The sequence below is a fragment of the Schistocerca serialis genome, chromosome 2 (assembly GCF_023864345.2).
Source record: "Schistocerca serialis cubense isolate TAMUIC-IGC-003099 chromosome 2, iqSchSeri2.2, whole genome shotgun sequence".
Taxonomy (NCBI): domain Eukaryota; kingdom Metazoa; phylum Arthropoda; class Insecta; order Orthoptera; family Acrididae; genus Schistocerca; species Schistocerca serialis.
In genome coordinates this window covers 920,333,803-920,352,634 of record NC_064639.1, presented here as the reverse complement: position 1 = coordinate 920,352,634, position 18,832 = coordinate 920,333,803, and the positions used below count along the sequence as shown (strand labels likewise).

The 18,832-nt window shown below is 36.8% G+C and overlaps 1 protein-coding gene across 2 annotated transcripts in view; it reads left to right on the top strand.

Annotated features, from left to right (window-relative positions):
• The first annotated feature begins 6,465 nt into the window (after positions 1–6,465).
• The window catches only part of LOC126456371 (uncharacterized), a 69,064-nt gene continuing 56,697 nt past the window's right edge, over positions 6,466–18,832 (top strand). For both annotated transcript variants that reach the window (XR_007585368.1, XM_050092125.1), the window contains exon 1: positions 6,466–6,615. Coding sequence is in view for 1 of the 2 variants with exons in the window: in XM_050092125.1 (XP_049948082.1) it covers positions 6,609–6,615 (7 nt within the window). In the remaining variant the exon portion in view is untranslated. The remainder of the gene's footprint in view (positions 6,616–18,832) is intronic.

Here is an 18,832-nt window from a genome sequence, read left to right as displayed (position 1 = left end):
TTTAATGCTTGTAATATCTGGTGTGAGAACATGTAAAGGGCATTCTCAATAGAGCAACCCTTCTGAAACCCAAACTGTGATTTGCTAAGGATACTATTGTTGCCAAGGTGAGACACTACTCTAGAATACATCACCTTCTCAAAAATTTTGGAAAATGATGTCAGCAGTGAAATAGGTCTGCAGTTACTGGCATCTCTCTTATCACATTTCTTAAAGAGGGGTTTTAGTCTCTCTGGAAAAATGCCTTGACTTAGTGATGCATTACATATTTTGGACAATACCGGACTTATTACATGGGAACAAATGTTTAATACTCTATTGGAAACACCATCTAAACCAGAAGAACTTTAATTATTGAGGGAATGTACGACCCTCTTAATTTCAGAAGTAGAAGTTGGTGGTACATTCATATGATGTAATTTTATGAGAGTTGCTTCTTCAACATACTGCTGTTATCTTTCTCTTGAACTGTTGATCCCTATGATTTCCACTATGTTTAAGAAATGATTATTAAATACATTTCCACCTGTGACTTGTCATTCATAACACTTCCAGTCAATTCAATAGTAATGTTATCCTCTTCTGTTTTTTTGTTGTCCTGTCTCTTGCTTCACTATATTTCATATTGCCTTAACTCTGTTGTCAGACATACTGATTTCTGACATTATGTGCATGTTTCTTGATTTTTTAATAACTTTTCTGAATAATTTTGAGTAGTTTTTGTAGTGTGCAACACTGTAAGGTCTGTACTTGTTCTCGCCAAAAGATCCCTTTTCCATTCACAAGATACTTTAATCCCCTTAGTGATCCATGGTTTTTTACAAGGCTGTTTTAATGTTCCTTTTGATTGGCTTATGCGGAAAGCTATTTTCAAATACTGATACAAATTTATCATGGAATAGATTAAATTTTATATTGGCATTTGGTTCTTTATAAATTTCATTCCAGGTTGTTTCTTGTAAACTACTTTTAAAAAGGTTTGCCCTGTAGTCATTAGTGATTCTAACTGACTTCTCCTGAAATGTATCAGCACTGTAAGGCACTATGCCATTTATCCTGACTAACTGTGCATTGTGATCAGAGAGAACATTTATTACTGGATAAACAGTTATTTTCTTGCTTTGTGCCTCATCAAAGAAAACGTTATCAATTAGAGACCTAATGCCTATCCACCCATGTTGTAAAGTTAACTACTGAGAGCAAATTGTAGGATCCAAATAAGGTTTGCAGATCATTTTTCCTATCAGAACCCTTTAGAAAATCTACAATGAAGTCACCACAGACTATTGACTGGTTGCTGATGTCTGGCAGACAGCACAGTAAGGAATCCAGGTCCCTCATAAATAATTCAAAATTTCCCAGTGGGGATCTATATACTCTTACAATTCAAGTGAACTGTTTTTCAGCATTAATTCACAAGCTGTGCTGATCACTACAAAATCTACTTGTGTCAATGCTTTTGAACTTGTGTTCTGTCTTAATATATCCAACAACTCCTCCTTTTCCCACATTAGTTCTGCATGAGTAAGCTGTAACTTATCTGACCATCTGGTTATGTGGTGCTCAGACAGGCACAGGATGTCTATCTTTTCCTCCAAATTTTGCAAGCAGGCAAGAAGCTCTTCTACCTTATTACTCAATCCTCTAATATTTTGGGGGAATAAGCTAACCTTATTTTCCTGTGCATTCTTGTGGATGGCCTTGCCGCAGTGGATACACTGGTTCCTGTGAGATCACCGAAGTTAAGTGCTGTCAGGCGTGGTCGGCACTTGGATTGGTGACCATCCAGGCCGCCATGCGCTGTTGCCATTTTTCAGGGTGCACTCAGCCTCGTGATGCCAATTGAGGAACTACTCGACCTAATAGTAGTGGCTTCGGTCAAGAATACCATCATAACGTCTGGGAGAGCGGTTTGCTGACACCACACTCCTCCTATCTGCATCCTCCTCTGAGGATGACGCGGTGGTCGGATGGTCCTGGTAGGCCACTCGTGGCCTGAAGACGGAGTGCATTCTTATGGGGCTCTTCTGTTATAGTGACTTCTTTCAAAACAGGGTGCCTGAAACTTGATTCTAACCTAAAAATGGTGCCCCTCTGACAGTAGTAACTGTCACACAATGCAGGAGGCTGGGATGGGGAGGGGGAGGGTTAGTAGGGTAGGGGTGGTGAACAGTGACATGCTGTTGGGGAGAGTGCAGGGACGAGGTGGAAAGAGGGTAGTGCAGCCATGTGCAGTCAGGAGGCTAGACAGAGGGCAGGGAAGATGTGTGGAGGAGGATAGCAGGAAAGGAGAGAAGTAAAAAGACTGAGTGCAGTGGAGGAATGAGGGTTGTGTAGTGCTGGAATGGGAACAAAGGAGGGGCTGGGTAGGAGAGGACAATGACTAACAAAGTTTGAGGCCAGGAGGGTTACGGGAACATAGGATATATTTGCAGAGAAAGTTCCCACCTGTGCAACTCACAAAAGCTGGTGTTGGTGGGAAGGATCCGTATGGCACAGGCTGTGAAGCAGTCCTTGAAATGAAGGATGTCAAGTTTGGCAGTGTGTTCAACAACAGAGTGGGCCACTTGTTTCTTGGCCACAGTTTGTCAGTGGCCATTCATGTGGACAGACAGCTTGTTGGTTGTTGTGCCCACATAGAATGCATCTCATTGGTTGCAGCTTGCTTATAGATCACATGACTCGTCTCACAGGTAGCCCTACCTTTGATGGTATAGGCTGTGTTTGTGACTGTACTGGAGTAGGTGGTGGTGGGAAGATGTATATGACAGGTCTTGCATATAGGTCTATTACATGGCTATGAGCCATGAGGTAAGGGATTGGGAGCAGGGGTTGTGTAGGGATGGATGAGTACATTGTGTAGGTTCAGTGGACAGCAGAATACCACTGTTGTTTGGAAACCATACTTATCCTCCCAACCTTATACAAAAACAAATCTCCCATGCCTTGTCTTTTCAGTCTCCCACCACCTCACAAAGCCCCACCATCTGGCCACAGAGGAACATTTCTCTTATAACTCAGTACCACCCAGAACTGGTGCAACTAAATTACATTCTCCACCATGGTTTCGATTACCTCTCGTTGTGCACTGAAATGAGAAATGCCCTGCCCAATCCTTCACACCCCTCCCACAGTGGTATTCCACCATCCACTGAACCTACGCAATATACTCGTCCATCCCAATGCAGTCTCTGCTCTCAACCTCTTACCTCACGACTCATACCCCTGTAATAGACCTAATGCAAGACCTGTCAAATACAAGCTCCTATCACCACCTAATCCAGTCCAATCACAAACACCATGTATCCCATCAAAGACAGGGCTACATGTGAAACCAGTCACGTGATCTACAAACTAAGCTGCAACCACTGTGCTGCATTCTATGTGGGCATGACAACCAACAAGCTGTCAGTCCACATGAATGGCCACTGATAAACTGTGGCCAAGAAACAAGTGGACCACCCCGTTGCTGAGCACGCTACCAAACATGACGTCCTTCATTTCAATGACTGCTTCACAACCTGTGTCATATGGATTCTTCCCACCAGCACCACCTTTTCTGACTTGGATAGGTGGGAACTTTCTCTGCAATATAGCCTACATTCCCATAACCCTCCTGGCCTCAACCTTCGTTAGTTATTGTCGTCTCCCACCCAGCCCCTCCTCTGTTCCCATTCCAGCACTACACAGCACTCATTCCTCCATTGCACACAGTCTTTTTACTTCTTTCCTTTTCTGCTATCACACCCCCCCCCCCCCCCCTCCCTCCCTCCCCGCCTCACCGCTGCCCTCCGTCTAACCTCCTGACTGCACATAGCTGCCCTACCCTCTTTCCACATCGTTCTTGCACAGTCCCCAACAGCATGTCACTGTCTGCCACCACTACCCTACTATCCCTCCCCCTTTGCACCTCCCCTCCTCCTTACCCCCACCCAGTTGCCACTCCCATCATGCGCTGATGCTGCTGCTCGCAGTGTGGCTTAGTTGCCTGCAACTGCAGTCATGTGTGTGTGAGTTCTGTTTGTGTGAGTGTATATGTGTGTGTTTGTCACCTAATTTTGACAAAGTTCTTACTGGCCAAAAGCTGTATTTGTGACAGTCGTTTTGTTGTGTCTATCTGCGACTCAGCATCTCTTCTATATGGTGAGTTGGCAACTTTCCTTTTCACAATATTTTTACATTTCATCTTGGATTTTCCATTGTTTGTAATGCTATTCAGATGTATGATAAAGAAATACCTGCTTGACCATCTACTGTACTCCTTAGATTAATTCTTTTCCAGAAATAATTAAAAGTTCCCATATATGCTTTTAATGCTCTTCTTGAATAAAAAGACATATCTTGTTATTTTTAATAAGAGAAATTGTTACTTACTGTTATTTATATTATTGTACAATGTTATTATTATTATTTCTTTTCTCAGACGTTATGTCTGGTTAAAAATGGAAAGTGACGCGGACCTTGATCAAGCGTGACTTCCTTTTAACTGTACGGTATATGTTACTTTGCATTTAGGAACTTTCGGGTAATTGAACATGTATCAATAATTACAGATTTCTGTAGTTGTATATATATGTTTGGATGTAGCTGTATTGCGTTGATGTACTGGTGGATGTTGTGTGGTATGACTCCTGTAGTTGATAGTATAATTGGTATAATGTCAACTTTATTCTGATGCCACATGTCCTTGACTTCCTCAGCCAGTTGGATGTATTTTTCAATTTTTTCTCCTGTTTCCTTCAGTATATTTGTTGTATTGGTTATGGATATTTCCATTAGTTATCTTAATTTCTTCTTTTTATTGGTGAGTATGATGTCAGGTTTGTTATGTGGTGTTGTTTTATCTGTTATAATGGTTCTGTTCCAGTATAATTTGTATTCATCATTCTCCAGTACATTTTGTGGTGCATACTTGTATGTGGGAACGTGTTGTTTTATAAGTTTATGTTGTAAGGCAAGCTGTTGATGTATTATTTTTGCTACATTTTCATGTCTTCTGGGGTATTCTGTATTTGCTAGTATTGTACATCTGCTTGTGATGTGATCTACTGTTTCTATTTGTTGTTTGCAGAGTCTGCATTTATCTGTTGTGGTATTGGGATCTTTAATAATATGCTTGGTGTAATATCTGGTGTTTATTGTTTGATCCTGTATTGTAATCATGAATCCTTCCGTCTCACTGTATATATTGCCTTTTCTTAGCCATGTGTTGGATGCGTCTTGATCGATGTGTGGCTGTGTTAGATGATACGGGTGCTTGCCATGTAGTGTTTTCTTTTTCCAATTTACTTTCTTTGTATCTGTTGATGTTATATGATCTAAAGGGTTGTAGAATTGGTTATGAAATTGCAATGGTGTAGCCGATGTATTTAAATGAGTGATTGCTTTGTGTATTTTGCTAGTTTCTGCTCATTCTAGAAAGAATTTTCTTAAATTGTCTACCTGTCCATAATGTAGGTTTTTTATGTCGATAAATCCCCTTCCTCCTTCCTTTCTGCTTAATGTGAATCTTTCTGTTGCTGAATGTATGTGATGTATTCTATATTTGTGGTATTGTGATCATGTAAGTGTATTGAGTGCTTCTAGGTCTGTGTTTCTCCATTTCACTACTCCAAATGAGTAGGTCAATATTGGTATAGCGTAAGTATTTATAGCTTTTGTCTTGTTTCTTGCTGTCAATTCTGTTTTCAGTATTTTTGTTAGTCTTTGTCTATATTTTTCTTTTAGTTCTTCTTTAATATTTGTATTATCTATTCCTATTTTTTGTCTGTATCCTAGATATTTATAGGCATCTGTTTTTCCCATCACTTCTATGGAGCCACTGTGGTTATCCAATATGTAATCTTCTTGTTTAGTGTGTTTTCCCTTGACTGTGCTATTTTTCTTACATTTGTCTGTTCCAAAAGCCATATTTATGTCATTGCTGAATACTTCTGTTATCTTTAGTAATTGGTTGAGTTGTTGATTTGTTGCTGCCAATAGTTTTAGATCATCCATGTATAGCAAATGTGTGATTTTGTTTGGGTATGTTCCAGTAATATTATATCCATAATTTGTATTATTTAGCATGTTGGATAGTGGGTTCAGAGCAAGACAAAACCAGAAAGGACTTAATGAGTCTCCTTGGTATATTCCACGCTTTATCTGTTTTGGCTGTGATGTGATATTATTCGAATTTGTTTGGATATTAAGTGTGGTTTTCCAATTTTTCATTACTATGTTTAGGAACTGTATCAATTTAGGATCTACTTTGTATATTTCCAATATGTGTAGCAACCATGAGTGGGGTACACTATCAAAAGCTTTTTGGTAATCAGTGTATGCGTAGTGTAGTGACCTTCGTTTAGTTTTAGCTTATTATAATTATAATTATAATAATTATTATTATTATGTAGTGGTAATTAAAGGAGCATATGTTATCATTGGCTGGGAGGCCCCATACGGGGAAGCTCGGCCGCCAAGTGCAAGTCTTATTTCAGTTGACGCCACATTGGGCGACTTGCGCACCAGTGGTGAGGATGAAGTGATGATGAGGACAACACAACACCCAGTCCCTGAACAGAGAAAAATATCCAACTTGGCCGTGTATCGAACATGGGCCCACTTGCATGGGAGGTGAGCACTTCACCACCCAGCTAAGCATGTGGAGTATTATGTAGTATTAATTATATTTGTATAATTGTATTTACACATTCCATATCAAAGTGAATTACTTCCATGTATGGATCCATGGAGTATGCATTACCAAATAAATAAAAAAAGGTGCAGATCTGACATACAGCCCCACAGTTCAATACTATAATTAAAAAATGGATAAAATGTACCATAGTACCCAATTTTTAAGGTTTGACCTGGAACCATTTTTGTCAATTGGCTTATCAGATACAAACTACTGCTGATTATCCCACATACAGAATTAATGCAGTTTATCAGAGATTTTGTTCAGATGAACACCAATAAATTTAATTTTATCTGTTTCTACTGGTATAATGCAAAATATATTGTTTATTTCAACCTCATGAGAGCCAGTTGCTTTAAATGTTGGTAGCAGGTATTTGCTGATGTTAGAGTTTATGCCTTAGTCTAAAATACATGTTGTTGCTTCCTTCACAACCTTAGTTGCAACTGACTGTAATGTCTCAAAGTCTTTCTCATAAAACAAGAGGGATGTTTCATCAGCGTAGTTTTCTAGATGTGAGTTGAAGGGCTTTGTAACCAAGAAGAGAAAGGGAACAAGGATTGACCCCTGCAGCACCCCCCTCGATTACTTTATCTCTAGCAGACTCTGTTACCTTGTGATCTATTTTGTGTGAAAGTTTAGTACAGTAGCTGCAGAGGTTAATCTTTGATGTTGTATGCTTTCAACTTGTTCATGAGCAGCCTATGGTTGACAGAGTCGAAGGATTTGGAAAGCTCTGAGAGTATGCCTGTTGTCTTCATTCCTTCATATAGGAGGGTGTGCACTTTATGGAGGAATTCACTAATTGCAATTGTTGTGCAGAAATCTTTCATAAAGCTATGGTATGTTTCTATTAACAATTTGCTTTTTGTAAAATAAACAGAGAACTGAGAAATGATTAACATTTCAAAGACCTTAATAGAGGTAGGGATCAACTATATACTTCTCAATTCTGAATCTCTCGATTCTACTGGCTTAAACATTTTGTCTTCTCATTTAATTGTTCTGTCAGAGTTATCCAGGTCTATTACATTCCCACACCCACCCATTTCTAGTTCAACCTTTGATTTAGTAATGGTCATTGTTCCTACACTTTCTCTTCAGGTGACACAGATTGAATAAATCACTGAATCATAAAAATTTCATTTCTATTTATATTTACGTATCCATATACGTTTCCATTGTTTATCAGGCCAATTCCTTTATCGCTGCTTCCGTCAGTTCATTATATGTCCTCTGTTAGGAATAATGTTTTTCAGTACCACAATATTTACTTTTTGTTAACTTCATTCCTGAGAAATTTTGACAAATTCATGTGGACAGAATTAATGTCCTGGCTGACACCACAAATTCTAATGTTTTCCACCATTAATGATACTGAATGTCATTAAATTTTAAAAATCTCTTCCCAGATCTCGTTTGTAAAATGTAACTCACTGCTGTTAGCTGCAGTATGTTAAACAGGTTCAGTTTTTATGCTAGATATTGATATTAGTTATAAAGCTTTCAGGTGTCATACATTTTTATTCCACTTTCTTTTAGTTTTTACATTTTCAATCACAAATACATAAAAACAAAGTCAAGCAATACATTTTGTTTTGTGCCAAGTACATAATATTACTTACAAGACAAACACGGAACCAAAGATACGGAAACTCACTGAAGTTACAAATCTATTATTCCAAAAAGAATTGTTTTTGTAGATTGATTTTTTTTCTTTCACATATATTTATAAGTGATTAATAGTTTATGTTACAAAGATTTTCAAGCTGTCTTCCAAAAAATTACAGAAATAGTAATGTCAATAATAATGATAATTTTAAATATCTTTCTAAAATTTGAAAACTATGGTTACTATAAATCAGAAAAAGTCTGTGTATTAAGTGATCTGGTTGTCCAATTTCTAAGCAAACCAACCTGAATTCTATGGCCTCTCCTCTATCACCTCTTCAGTAGTTCATCAGTTTGTATTCATGAAGCTGAAAATCTTAATGAGTATTGGATGGGATTTTTTCAAAAAATGTATACACCACCATAACTTTAGTTGAACATTTTCACACATTTATTGTCCTTGAGGTCCTATTATTTGGGTATGACTAATTTTTCAATTAAGTGACATTATTAACACAAAAATATCAGGTTGGAGCTCAAAAATAACTGAGAGTTTAGTGGCAGAATTAGTCAGATAAATTGTATTGTTATTGAAACACTATCCAACAGTCAGTGGTAGTTCTAACAACTCACTGAACTCAGGTAAGTTAATCTATTATGCTACTTTGAAGGAATTCAAAGCTAACAGTACCTACGTTACGTAGTAACTGTCAAGATACATCTCTTTCCCAGAAAGATTATCTCTGCTCAATCTTTTTAACTCTCTGCATCCCTATTCATCTACATCAACAAGCTATACTCTACAAACTGACGCGATGTGCTTGGCAGAGGGTACATCCAATTGTACCAGTTATTAGGGTTTTTTCCTTGGTTGAATGCCTCTGTGCGTGCAGTAATTATTCTAATCTTATCCTCACGATCCCCATGTGAGTGATACGTAGGAGGTTGTAGTATATCCCTAGAGTAATAATTTAAAGTCAGTTCTTGAACTTCGTTAATAGACTTTCTCAGGATTGTTTACATTTGTCTTCAAGAGCCTGCCATTTCAGTCCCTTCAGTATCTCTGTGACACTCTCATGTGTTAAACAAACCTGTGAGCATTCATGCTGCCCTTCTCTTCAATATCCCCTGTTAGTCCTATCTGGTATGGGTCCCACACACTTGAGCAAAATTCTAGGATGGGTCACACAAGTGATTTGTAAGCAATCTCTTTTGTAAACTGATTGCACTTCCCCACTATTCTACCAATAAACCAAAGCCTACCATGTGCTTTAGCCACAACTGAACCTATGTGATCCTTTCATTTCATATCCATACAAAGTGTTACACCCAGGTATTTGTATGAGTTGGCCGAATCCAAGAATGACTCATTGATATTATAGTTGTAGGATACACATTTTTTTCATTTTGTGAAGTGCAAAATTTTATGTTTCTGAACATTTAGAGCAAGTTGCAGTCTCTGCACCATGTTGAAATGACTATAAGGTTTGCCAAATAGTGTACAAAATGGTGCCAAAAAACAGAATACAGATGTATGGAAGTATCTGATACATAACATATTACAGAAAACATGAAAAAATGTCTACTATACAAGTCATAATTTGTACATATATCAGGACATGGCATTCAGATTTTCAGATCTGTGGAACATTCTGTCACAAGACAAACAATACCAAGTTAAAACTACAACATTACAACATTAAACTATAGAAATAAATACAGAGACAATCTAAATTACTAGAATTACAAATTGCAAGTTTACATCCATAAAATCAAACCTTCAAAATCTTCAAAAGAGAAGAGAAAAAAAATTCAGAGTTGACTTGAAAAACTCACAACGACAGAAGAATATACTCAGTCTTGAATAGGATTATAGCACAAAATCAATCCGCCATGCAAACCTGTGTATTGAAGGATATGTTGACCCATGAAAGGACAAAATAATGAAAAATATTAGGGCCTAAGCTTACGATGTGGGGACTGACCCATGAATCCAAACCACAGCAGGTATAAAACCAGCAAAAAATGTTTCGACGCAACGAAATGAATAAAGTTCCTAATCATATCAACAAGTTCAATCATATGAAAGAGTAATTATGAGAAGCATCTAGTCTCAATCAATAGTTGTGTGCTCTTCTTGAGTACATACACACAGTCATGATGACCAGAGGTACCCAAACCAGAGTTAAGCATGATTTTGCCCACAACTCAAGATCCAGTCAGATACAATATTGTAGCACTCAGGATAAATAAAGATAAACAGAGCCATAATTAGCTTTGAATGAAGACATAATTGAGTAGCTTCAGGACCAAAATCAGTGTATGAAAGCTGACATGTGTATGTCTTGTTATATTGTCTACAGTAGTAAATGTCTTCCACACTATTTGCTAATTGTTCATACAAACTAATGTACCTGTATAGCAGCCTAGAAAATTGATTTACAATTGATAAAAAAAGACATACAGACTTAAAGTTATATAATACACTTGGAAGTCAATCCCGCTACTTGAAAAGACATGCATTTATGCAGAACAACATTGTCTTTGGCAGTCTTGGCTAACAATTTACAAATCTCAGTCGCAACACTGATGTAGTTGACAGATGCTTGAGTACATTACTTAGAACCTATGATCTCTTGTGAAAGACGAGTGATACGGCAGGATACAGCCACACAGCAGTGTGGGGAGTGGATCCACCCGCATCTTTCAGTTCCCTCCGTAGAGTTCTCATCACACACTTCAACAGATAGGTAACTTCCTATCTAGCATTCACATCAAATCCTGAAACATTGTTGTGTGTACTAAATATGCTGTTCAATACCTTCTTCACATCACATGGCATATGCTCTCCCTATTTATATTGCAAAAGCAGTTATGTAAGATTTACGTCAGATAGGATTAAAAAGTGTTCACATTAGAAACTTTAATGAATAGAGCTAAATGCAATGAAAAAAATGAAATAATAAGGTGATACAGACAGATATACCAAGATACTATTACAAATATTTATGGTGTGAAAACTCACCACTAGATATTTAATGGCCTTGCCCCATTTCAAATTAGTAAAAAGATCTACTCATTTAGTATCGTGGCATATTTGTATCAAATTCTAAAGCACAAATCTATTACAAGACATAATTATATAGTTGTATCATAGATTTAAACTCAGTCAATAGCTAAGGCAGAACTTTAAAAATCACATCATCTTACATAAATGTTATTATATAGTCTTAGTAATCTGCAAATATAGTGTATATTTTCTTCTAGACTAAGGATCATTAAGCATCCATGTTCATAGGTCTTGTCTTCTGTACTAAAAGTTAATAGTACTTGACATTTTACATACTTGCTTTGCGTACCAATAGCTCCTCTTATCTTTACATGTGCAATGGACATATCCACAAAATTCTTACTGTCCTTAATCTTGTCTCTAAATGGTTCAGATATGTAACAAATTGGGCTACCTGTATTAATCAAACAGTTCCCTTCCAACTGATCAATCTTAATCTTATTGTAAGGTCGCCCAAAATCTGAATCATACTCTCTGTTATGAGACACTTCATGCAAAAGATTACTTTCCATTTCATCAAATGCTACTTTCAATCTGTCTTTACAGGGTTTTATCAACTTTACTGGTATAATAGCATTACTTTGGTTACTCATGTTACAAGGTATAGAGTGAACACAATGAATGGATCCTAAGGCACCACATCATCTCTTATTACAGAAGGGACACAAAATATATTACTGTCAAAGTTACACTTCCTTCTTAGATCTTCTTTCATTTCATTCCACCAATTTGGATACAAACTTTGACTAACCACAGCTAATTTATGCCAGAATGCACATTTATCTATGTTATCATCAATCTGGTCCCAAACAAACTACAAAAAGTTTCACCTTTATTCTCTAGGCTTACAGATAACTCACCTTTAGTGTTTGGATCATTAATCTGCATGACATTAATGAAAAATTGTTTTGACTGGGCTGGTATTTCATGACTCTCACTTACATCATCACATACATCACTTACCTTATCTGTATTGTCAACATGATTCACAAATAATTCTGAAACTCCATTATTCTTAAATTCCACAAATACCTGATAGTCATCATCATCAAAAATTACTTTGTCTATAACATCATTAAGGACACAAGTCTCATCTCCTTTAAGTCACACACCTCACCTACATTCATTTGCGATAAGCTACTAGTCACAGACTCACCAACCTCAGTTATTTCACAGCTCTCATTCACATCTACATCAAAAATACCACCTAGTTCATATACAATACAGTCATAACCAGATTTACATACATCAATAACACTATTTTCTGACCAAGAGAAGAAATCATTAGGACATACAGCATCAAAATTCTCATTACCCACTCATTCTGGTTTGTGATTACCTACATCACCATAATTAAACATAGTATCCCAAAACCTTTGATCAAAACATAAATGAGAAATCTGACATTCCTTCAGTTCAACTTCAGGTACCTGTGCCATATCATTAACAGTGTTATTATTGTCTAATTACAAGTGTAAATTGGGAGTCCTGTGCTTGTTGTGTTTCCTCGCCTCAAAACTGTGGACCTTCTTGTGACGGACTGTCGTTTCCTGATTAGTTACTTCTATGATTGTTTCTCCTATTCAACTGCCCACAGTTATCCTCATTATTCCTATCCTGCTGATGTTCAGAGTTTCTCTTTCCATCAACATTTTGATCCTGGCAGAAGTTAGGTACATACTTCTTTCTACTGCCCTATCCAGCCTGTTAATATATCGCAAAAACTGCTCAAGACAATTGTCAGGTCCATATACCAAATCCCACTGCAACCTTTCTGGTAATCTCCTTTTAAGAGCATCAGTCAATGTCATTTCATCAAATGATTTGTCAAGGTGTGTTAATTTCTTAAGTTGATTCCTACAAAACTCTTTAAGTTACTGTCCACATTCCTATAATTAGGACCGTTCAGAAATTCACTTTTAATTCTCCCCTGTTCAGATTGATATGTTTCCCATTGACTTAAATTTAAATTTACCCATGACAGAGCTTCACCTTCAAGGCATCTTTTAACAAATTTAATTTTTTTATTCCCCTTCATGCCTGACACAAAACTATCTCTACAGCGGTGCAGAAAATCCATTGGATGTAAATTGTCTGATGGAAAACTTTTGAGTGGAGTGTTAGACCATGCAATACCATTGTTTGAATACAGATTTTTGTGAATATGATTTTGCTGAACTGCTGAAATCTGTTGATCTAAAACATTTACATTAGTTTGCATATTGTTTTCAACATTTAAAATTTTTTGATTTAAACTAGAGATGTTTTGTGCCACTTTTCTGCTATGGCCTTCTATTCATTTCTGATGCCATTAACATTCATCAGTTGTCTTGTTGATTCAACAATGAACTCATTTTCCAAAACAATAAATTTATTTTCTAAGATATCAACTTTTTCAATCACTCTTTTTAACCCCTCTGACAACCCATTTTTTAGCTCTGAAACTTGATTACTAATTTGGTCTATTTGGTATTGTACCCTATCCATTTTACTATTGTTTTTAGTTTTTAAGTCATTTAATTGTCCTTGTAGTGAAGTAAATTTTTTGGTTAAATGATCATTAACTGCACTAAATTTACTATTGTTAACTGTTCTTATTTCAGTTAACTGATCATTAACTGCACTAAATTACCTATTGTATTCCTCTAGTTTTGCCAAAATTAATTGCAAAATATCAGTTTTTACTGTTTCTTCACTGACTACATTTTCACTCACCTCAAACCTGCCCTGACTGGGTCCCACAGCTTTCACTTCTATATCACATTTGCCCTCATCTCGATTCATTTTTTTAACTAGCACATGAATCCACAAACAAATTAATTTCACAGGTAATTTGTACGTATCTTTCCTTTTTGATGTCACTCTTTCATTTGATCTGGACCGTCATTGTAGGTAGTACATTGTCACTGTTGATACAGCATTGTTGGGCAGCTCTTGGTCTTCTTTCTTCGAGTGATCAGAAATCCGTTCATACATAAACTGCAAAAGACACAAATCACTCTCCCTTCTTCTACAACAGACAAAACTTTATTATCAGTCAATTGATCACGGATGATGCCTTGAATGTCAACACCAATATATTGTGTCACCAATGTATGCAACAGTGCTTGAGATTTATGAAGTGATGAATATTTTTCCATTAATGACTTTTAAGCCTATATGTGAAAACCGAGAAAGGACTTATTATTTTATTGTGACTTATTATTATATTAGGAAATGTAAATAATTTCCGACAACAATATGTTTTATTGTTGTTGTTGTTGTGGTCTTCAGTCCTGAGACTGGTTTGATGCAGCTCTCCATGCTACTCTATCCTGTGCAAGCTTCTTCATCTCCCAGTACCTACTGCAACCTACATCCTTCTGAATCTGCTTAGTGTATTCATCTCTTGGTCTCCCTCTACGATTTTTACCCTCCACGCTGCCCTCCAATACTAAATTGGTGATCCCTTGATGCCTCAGAACATGTCCTACCAACCGATCCCTTCTTCTGGTCAAGTTGTGCCACAAACTTCTCTTCTCCCCAATCCTATTCAATACTTCCTCATTAGTTATGTGATCTACCCATCTAATCTTCAGCATTCTTCTGTAGCACCACATTTCGAAAGCTTCTATTCTCTTCTTGTCCAAACTATTTATCGTCCATGTTTCACTTCCATACATGGCTACACTCCATACGAATACTTTCAGAAATGACTTCCTGACACTTAAATCTATACTGGATGTTAACAAATTTCTCTTCTTCAGAAACGCTTTCCTTGCCATTGCCAGCCTACATTTTATATCCTCTCTACTTCGACCATCATCAGTTATTTTGCTCCCCAAATAGCAAAACTCCTTTACTACTTTAAGTGCCTCATTTCCTAATCTAATTCCCTCAGCATCACCCGACTTAATTAGACTACATTCCATTATCCTTGTTTTGCTTTTGTTGATGTTCATCTTATATCCTCCTTTCAAGACACTGTCCATTCCATTCAACTGCTCTTGCAAGTCCTTTGCTGTCTCTGACAGAATTACAATGTCATCGGCGAACCTCAAAGTTTTTATTTCTTCTCCATGAATTTTAATACCTACTCCGAATTTTTCTTTTGTTTCCTTTACTGCTTGCTCAATATACACATTGAACAACATCGGGGAGAGGCTACAACCCTGTCTTACTCCCTTCCCAACCACTGCTTCCCTTTCATGTCCCTCGACTCTTATAACTGCCATCTGGTTTCTGTACAAATTGTAAATAGCCTTTCGCTCCCTGTATTTTACCCCTGCCACCTTTAGAATTTGAAAGAGAGTATTCCAGTCAACATTGTCAAAAGCTTTCTCTAAGTCTACAAATGCTAGAAACGTAGGTTTGCCTTTCCTTAATCTTTCTTCTAAGATAAGTCGTAAAGTCAGTATTGCCTCACGTGTTCCAGTGTTTCTACGGAATCCAAACTGATCTTCCCCGAGGTTGGCTTCTACTAGTTTTTCCATTCGTCTGTAAAGAATTCGTGTTAGTATTTTGCAGCTGTGACTTATTAAGCTGATAGTTCGGTAATTTTCACATCTGTCAACACCTGCTTTCTTTGGGATTGGAATTATTATATTCTTCTTGAAGTCTGAGGGTATTTCACCTGTTTCATACATCTTGCTCACCAGATGGTAGAGTTTTGTCAGGACTGGCTCTCCCACAGCCGTCAGTAGTTCCAATGGAATATTGTCTACTCCGGGGGCCTTGTTTCGACTCAGGTCTTTCAGTGCTCTGTCAAACTCTTCACGCAGTATCATATCTCCCATTTCATCTTCATCTACATCCTCTTCCATTTCCATAATATTGTCCTCAAGTACATCGCCCTTGTATAGACCCTCTATATACTCCTTCCACCTTTCTGCTTTCCCTTCTTTGCTTAGAACTGGGTTTCCATCTGAGCTCTTGATATTCATACAAGTCGTTCTCTTATCTCCAAAGGTCTCTTTAATTTTCCTGTAGGCGGTATCTATCTTACCCCTAGTGAGATAGGCCTCTACATCCTTACATTTGTCCTCTAGCCATCCCTGCTTAGCCATTTTGCACTTCCTGTCGATCTCATTTTTGAGACGTTTGTATTCCTTTTTGCCTGTTTCACTTACTGCATTTTTATATTTTCTCCTTTCATCAATTAAATTCAATATTTCTCCTGTTACCCAAGGATTTCTACTGGCCCTTGTCTTTTTACCTACTTGATCCTCTGCTGCCTTCACTACTTCATCCCTCAAAGCTACCCATTCTTCTTCTACTGTATTTATTTCCCCCATTCCTGTCTAATATGTTTTATTATTTTTATAAATAGTTTTCTACAAAGAATAATAGTATAACAAAAGATAATACCACTAAAAGAATGTATTAGCATTGTATTGTCTGTGAAATTTTCCTTCTTCTATTGTTCCCTATGATGTATGAAATGGATGAGTTTGAAGATAAGCTGAGGTCAATTCTTTTAAATATTGTAAAAGGTAGTCAGAAGTGATGAAAAGAAAAATATAATGTACAATTTAGTAAATGGAATTTGAGCATATGGACTTTTATTTGTAATCAGATAACCAACTATGAATGTTTTAAGTTTTGTGTCCTCAGCAGTCCAGACTGTGCTGTGTCTGCTGCCATTTCATGAGTGTATGGAGTGGCAATTTCAAACTGCATAAATAATCAGACATTAATTCTTTCGATTGATATTACAATATTTGAACTCCAAGGACAAGAACCCACAGGAATTTATAATGTTTCTATTCTAACAGTGAAAATAACATTCAGTAGAACAATCTAAGACTTTACATATATGAAATAATTTTTTAGGCTGGTGTGTAAGATTAATTTTTCTCAGAGTAATACATCACTGACTTCAAATGAAAATATTTATGACACCAGTGTTGTTATGGGAAGAGGTTAATTCTTTGATGCATAAATTTTAATGTCATTTACTGAATTAGTGAAACAGCATTTCAATATTTATTTGTTGTGATAAGGTATGACAAAACAATTCATTGTAGTTGGGCTCAGCAGCACATTAATAAGAATTATCAAAAATTATTTCTTTCTTTCAAATAATACTGTTATCCTTGCTGTTACATTTTCGTATGTTTTTCAATAATATGTACACACCACCACAACAACTTTAAACAGAAAAAAACTGTTACATTGGCACCCTGCCACAATGAGCTTAAATACAAATATTGTAATTATATTTATTGTAATCAGTGTATTTCTTTTTGTATACAGATTGCCACTGTAAACTGTTAATGATTGTTTTGTTTGCCTTTTCATGTACAAACTGAATGTACAAGATACTGTTGTAAATATCAAACTGACACCTGACAAGATTATTGTAATTATGCAAACAAACTGGAACTGTGGTGCTATATGATCTTATTTGATAATTTGTAAGCAGTGTGCAGCTGTGTATCACCGGTGGCATCACCTGTCAGCTGAAGGTAGTAACAGACACACACATTACACAAGCACACAGCTAATATCTGTTTGTGTGCTACAAAATTCTTGCAGCACTTCAGTCAAAATCACTCCAGCCATCAGAATTAGCAGTATCATATTCTGGCTGCAAGAAGCATTTTCAAATATTTTCTTGTCTATAGTGAATTACACAAACACACATTTAGTTGTAGTGATTGTTTCTTGTGTTAGTTATAGAATATTTTTGGGGATTTGAATTTGTTGTAATTGCTTTATTGTGTAAAACATTTGCTGATAAACGTGGTTAGGCCTAAGAAGCAGGCTAAAACAAATGAGCAGGCTGATACAGATGTACTGTCAGATGCTCAAGTGAACCAAATTCTGCACACCATAGTGCATGAGCTAAATAGCTTAAATGTTGATGATGATATTATTTGACCAGACATGACAAGAAAAACTGAAAATGAGGTGTTGCCAGTGTTGAGTGACACTCTTGTGGTGAAAGCTTTAGATGCAAATGATAGTAATTTCACAGGGCAAGGGGCAGGACCTACCAATGCTCAAGTTATGCCATAGGGAAGAAGAAGTGCTTAAAGAAGAGCAGCGTGAATTTAAAGAACAGGAAAGAGAAAGAAAATTCTTAGAACAAATCAGTCAGGTCTTTATCCAGAAATTGTTCAAAATATTAACCAAGTGATAATCAAAAGGGATAAAGCATTGTCAGCATACTTTAATGCAGAGATAAACACAGTTAAAGACATGATCAAACCATTGGCAAACATTCCCACCAAAGTAATTGATATCCAGGCTGAAGTCAGTAACTTAGAAACTAGTTTTAAAATGCTGACTACTGCTGTAGAAAGAATTGAAGAAATAAGTACAAACAGAGGTAGCCAGAGTTTTTAATCTAGACAATCGAAACTTAGGGCTAATGTCAGAATCCAGTAATGAAGAATCTGGTCCTGACGGGGAAACTAAAGTTGAACACTAGCCGACTGCTAGTGTGGCAATGCAGAATAGACCACAACATTTACCCACTGGTCATGTTA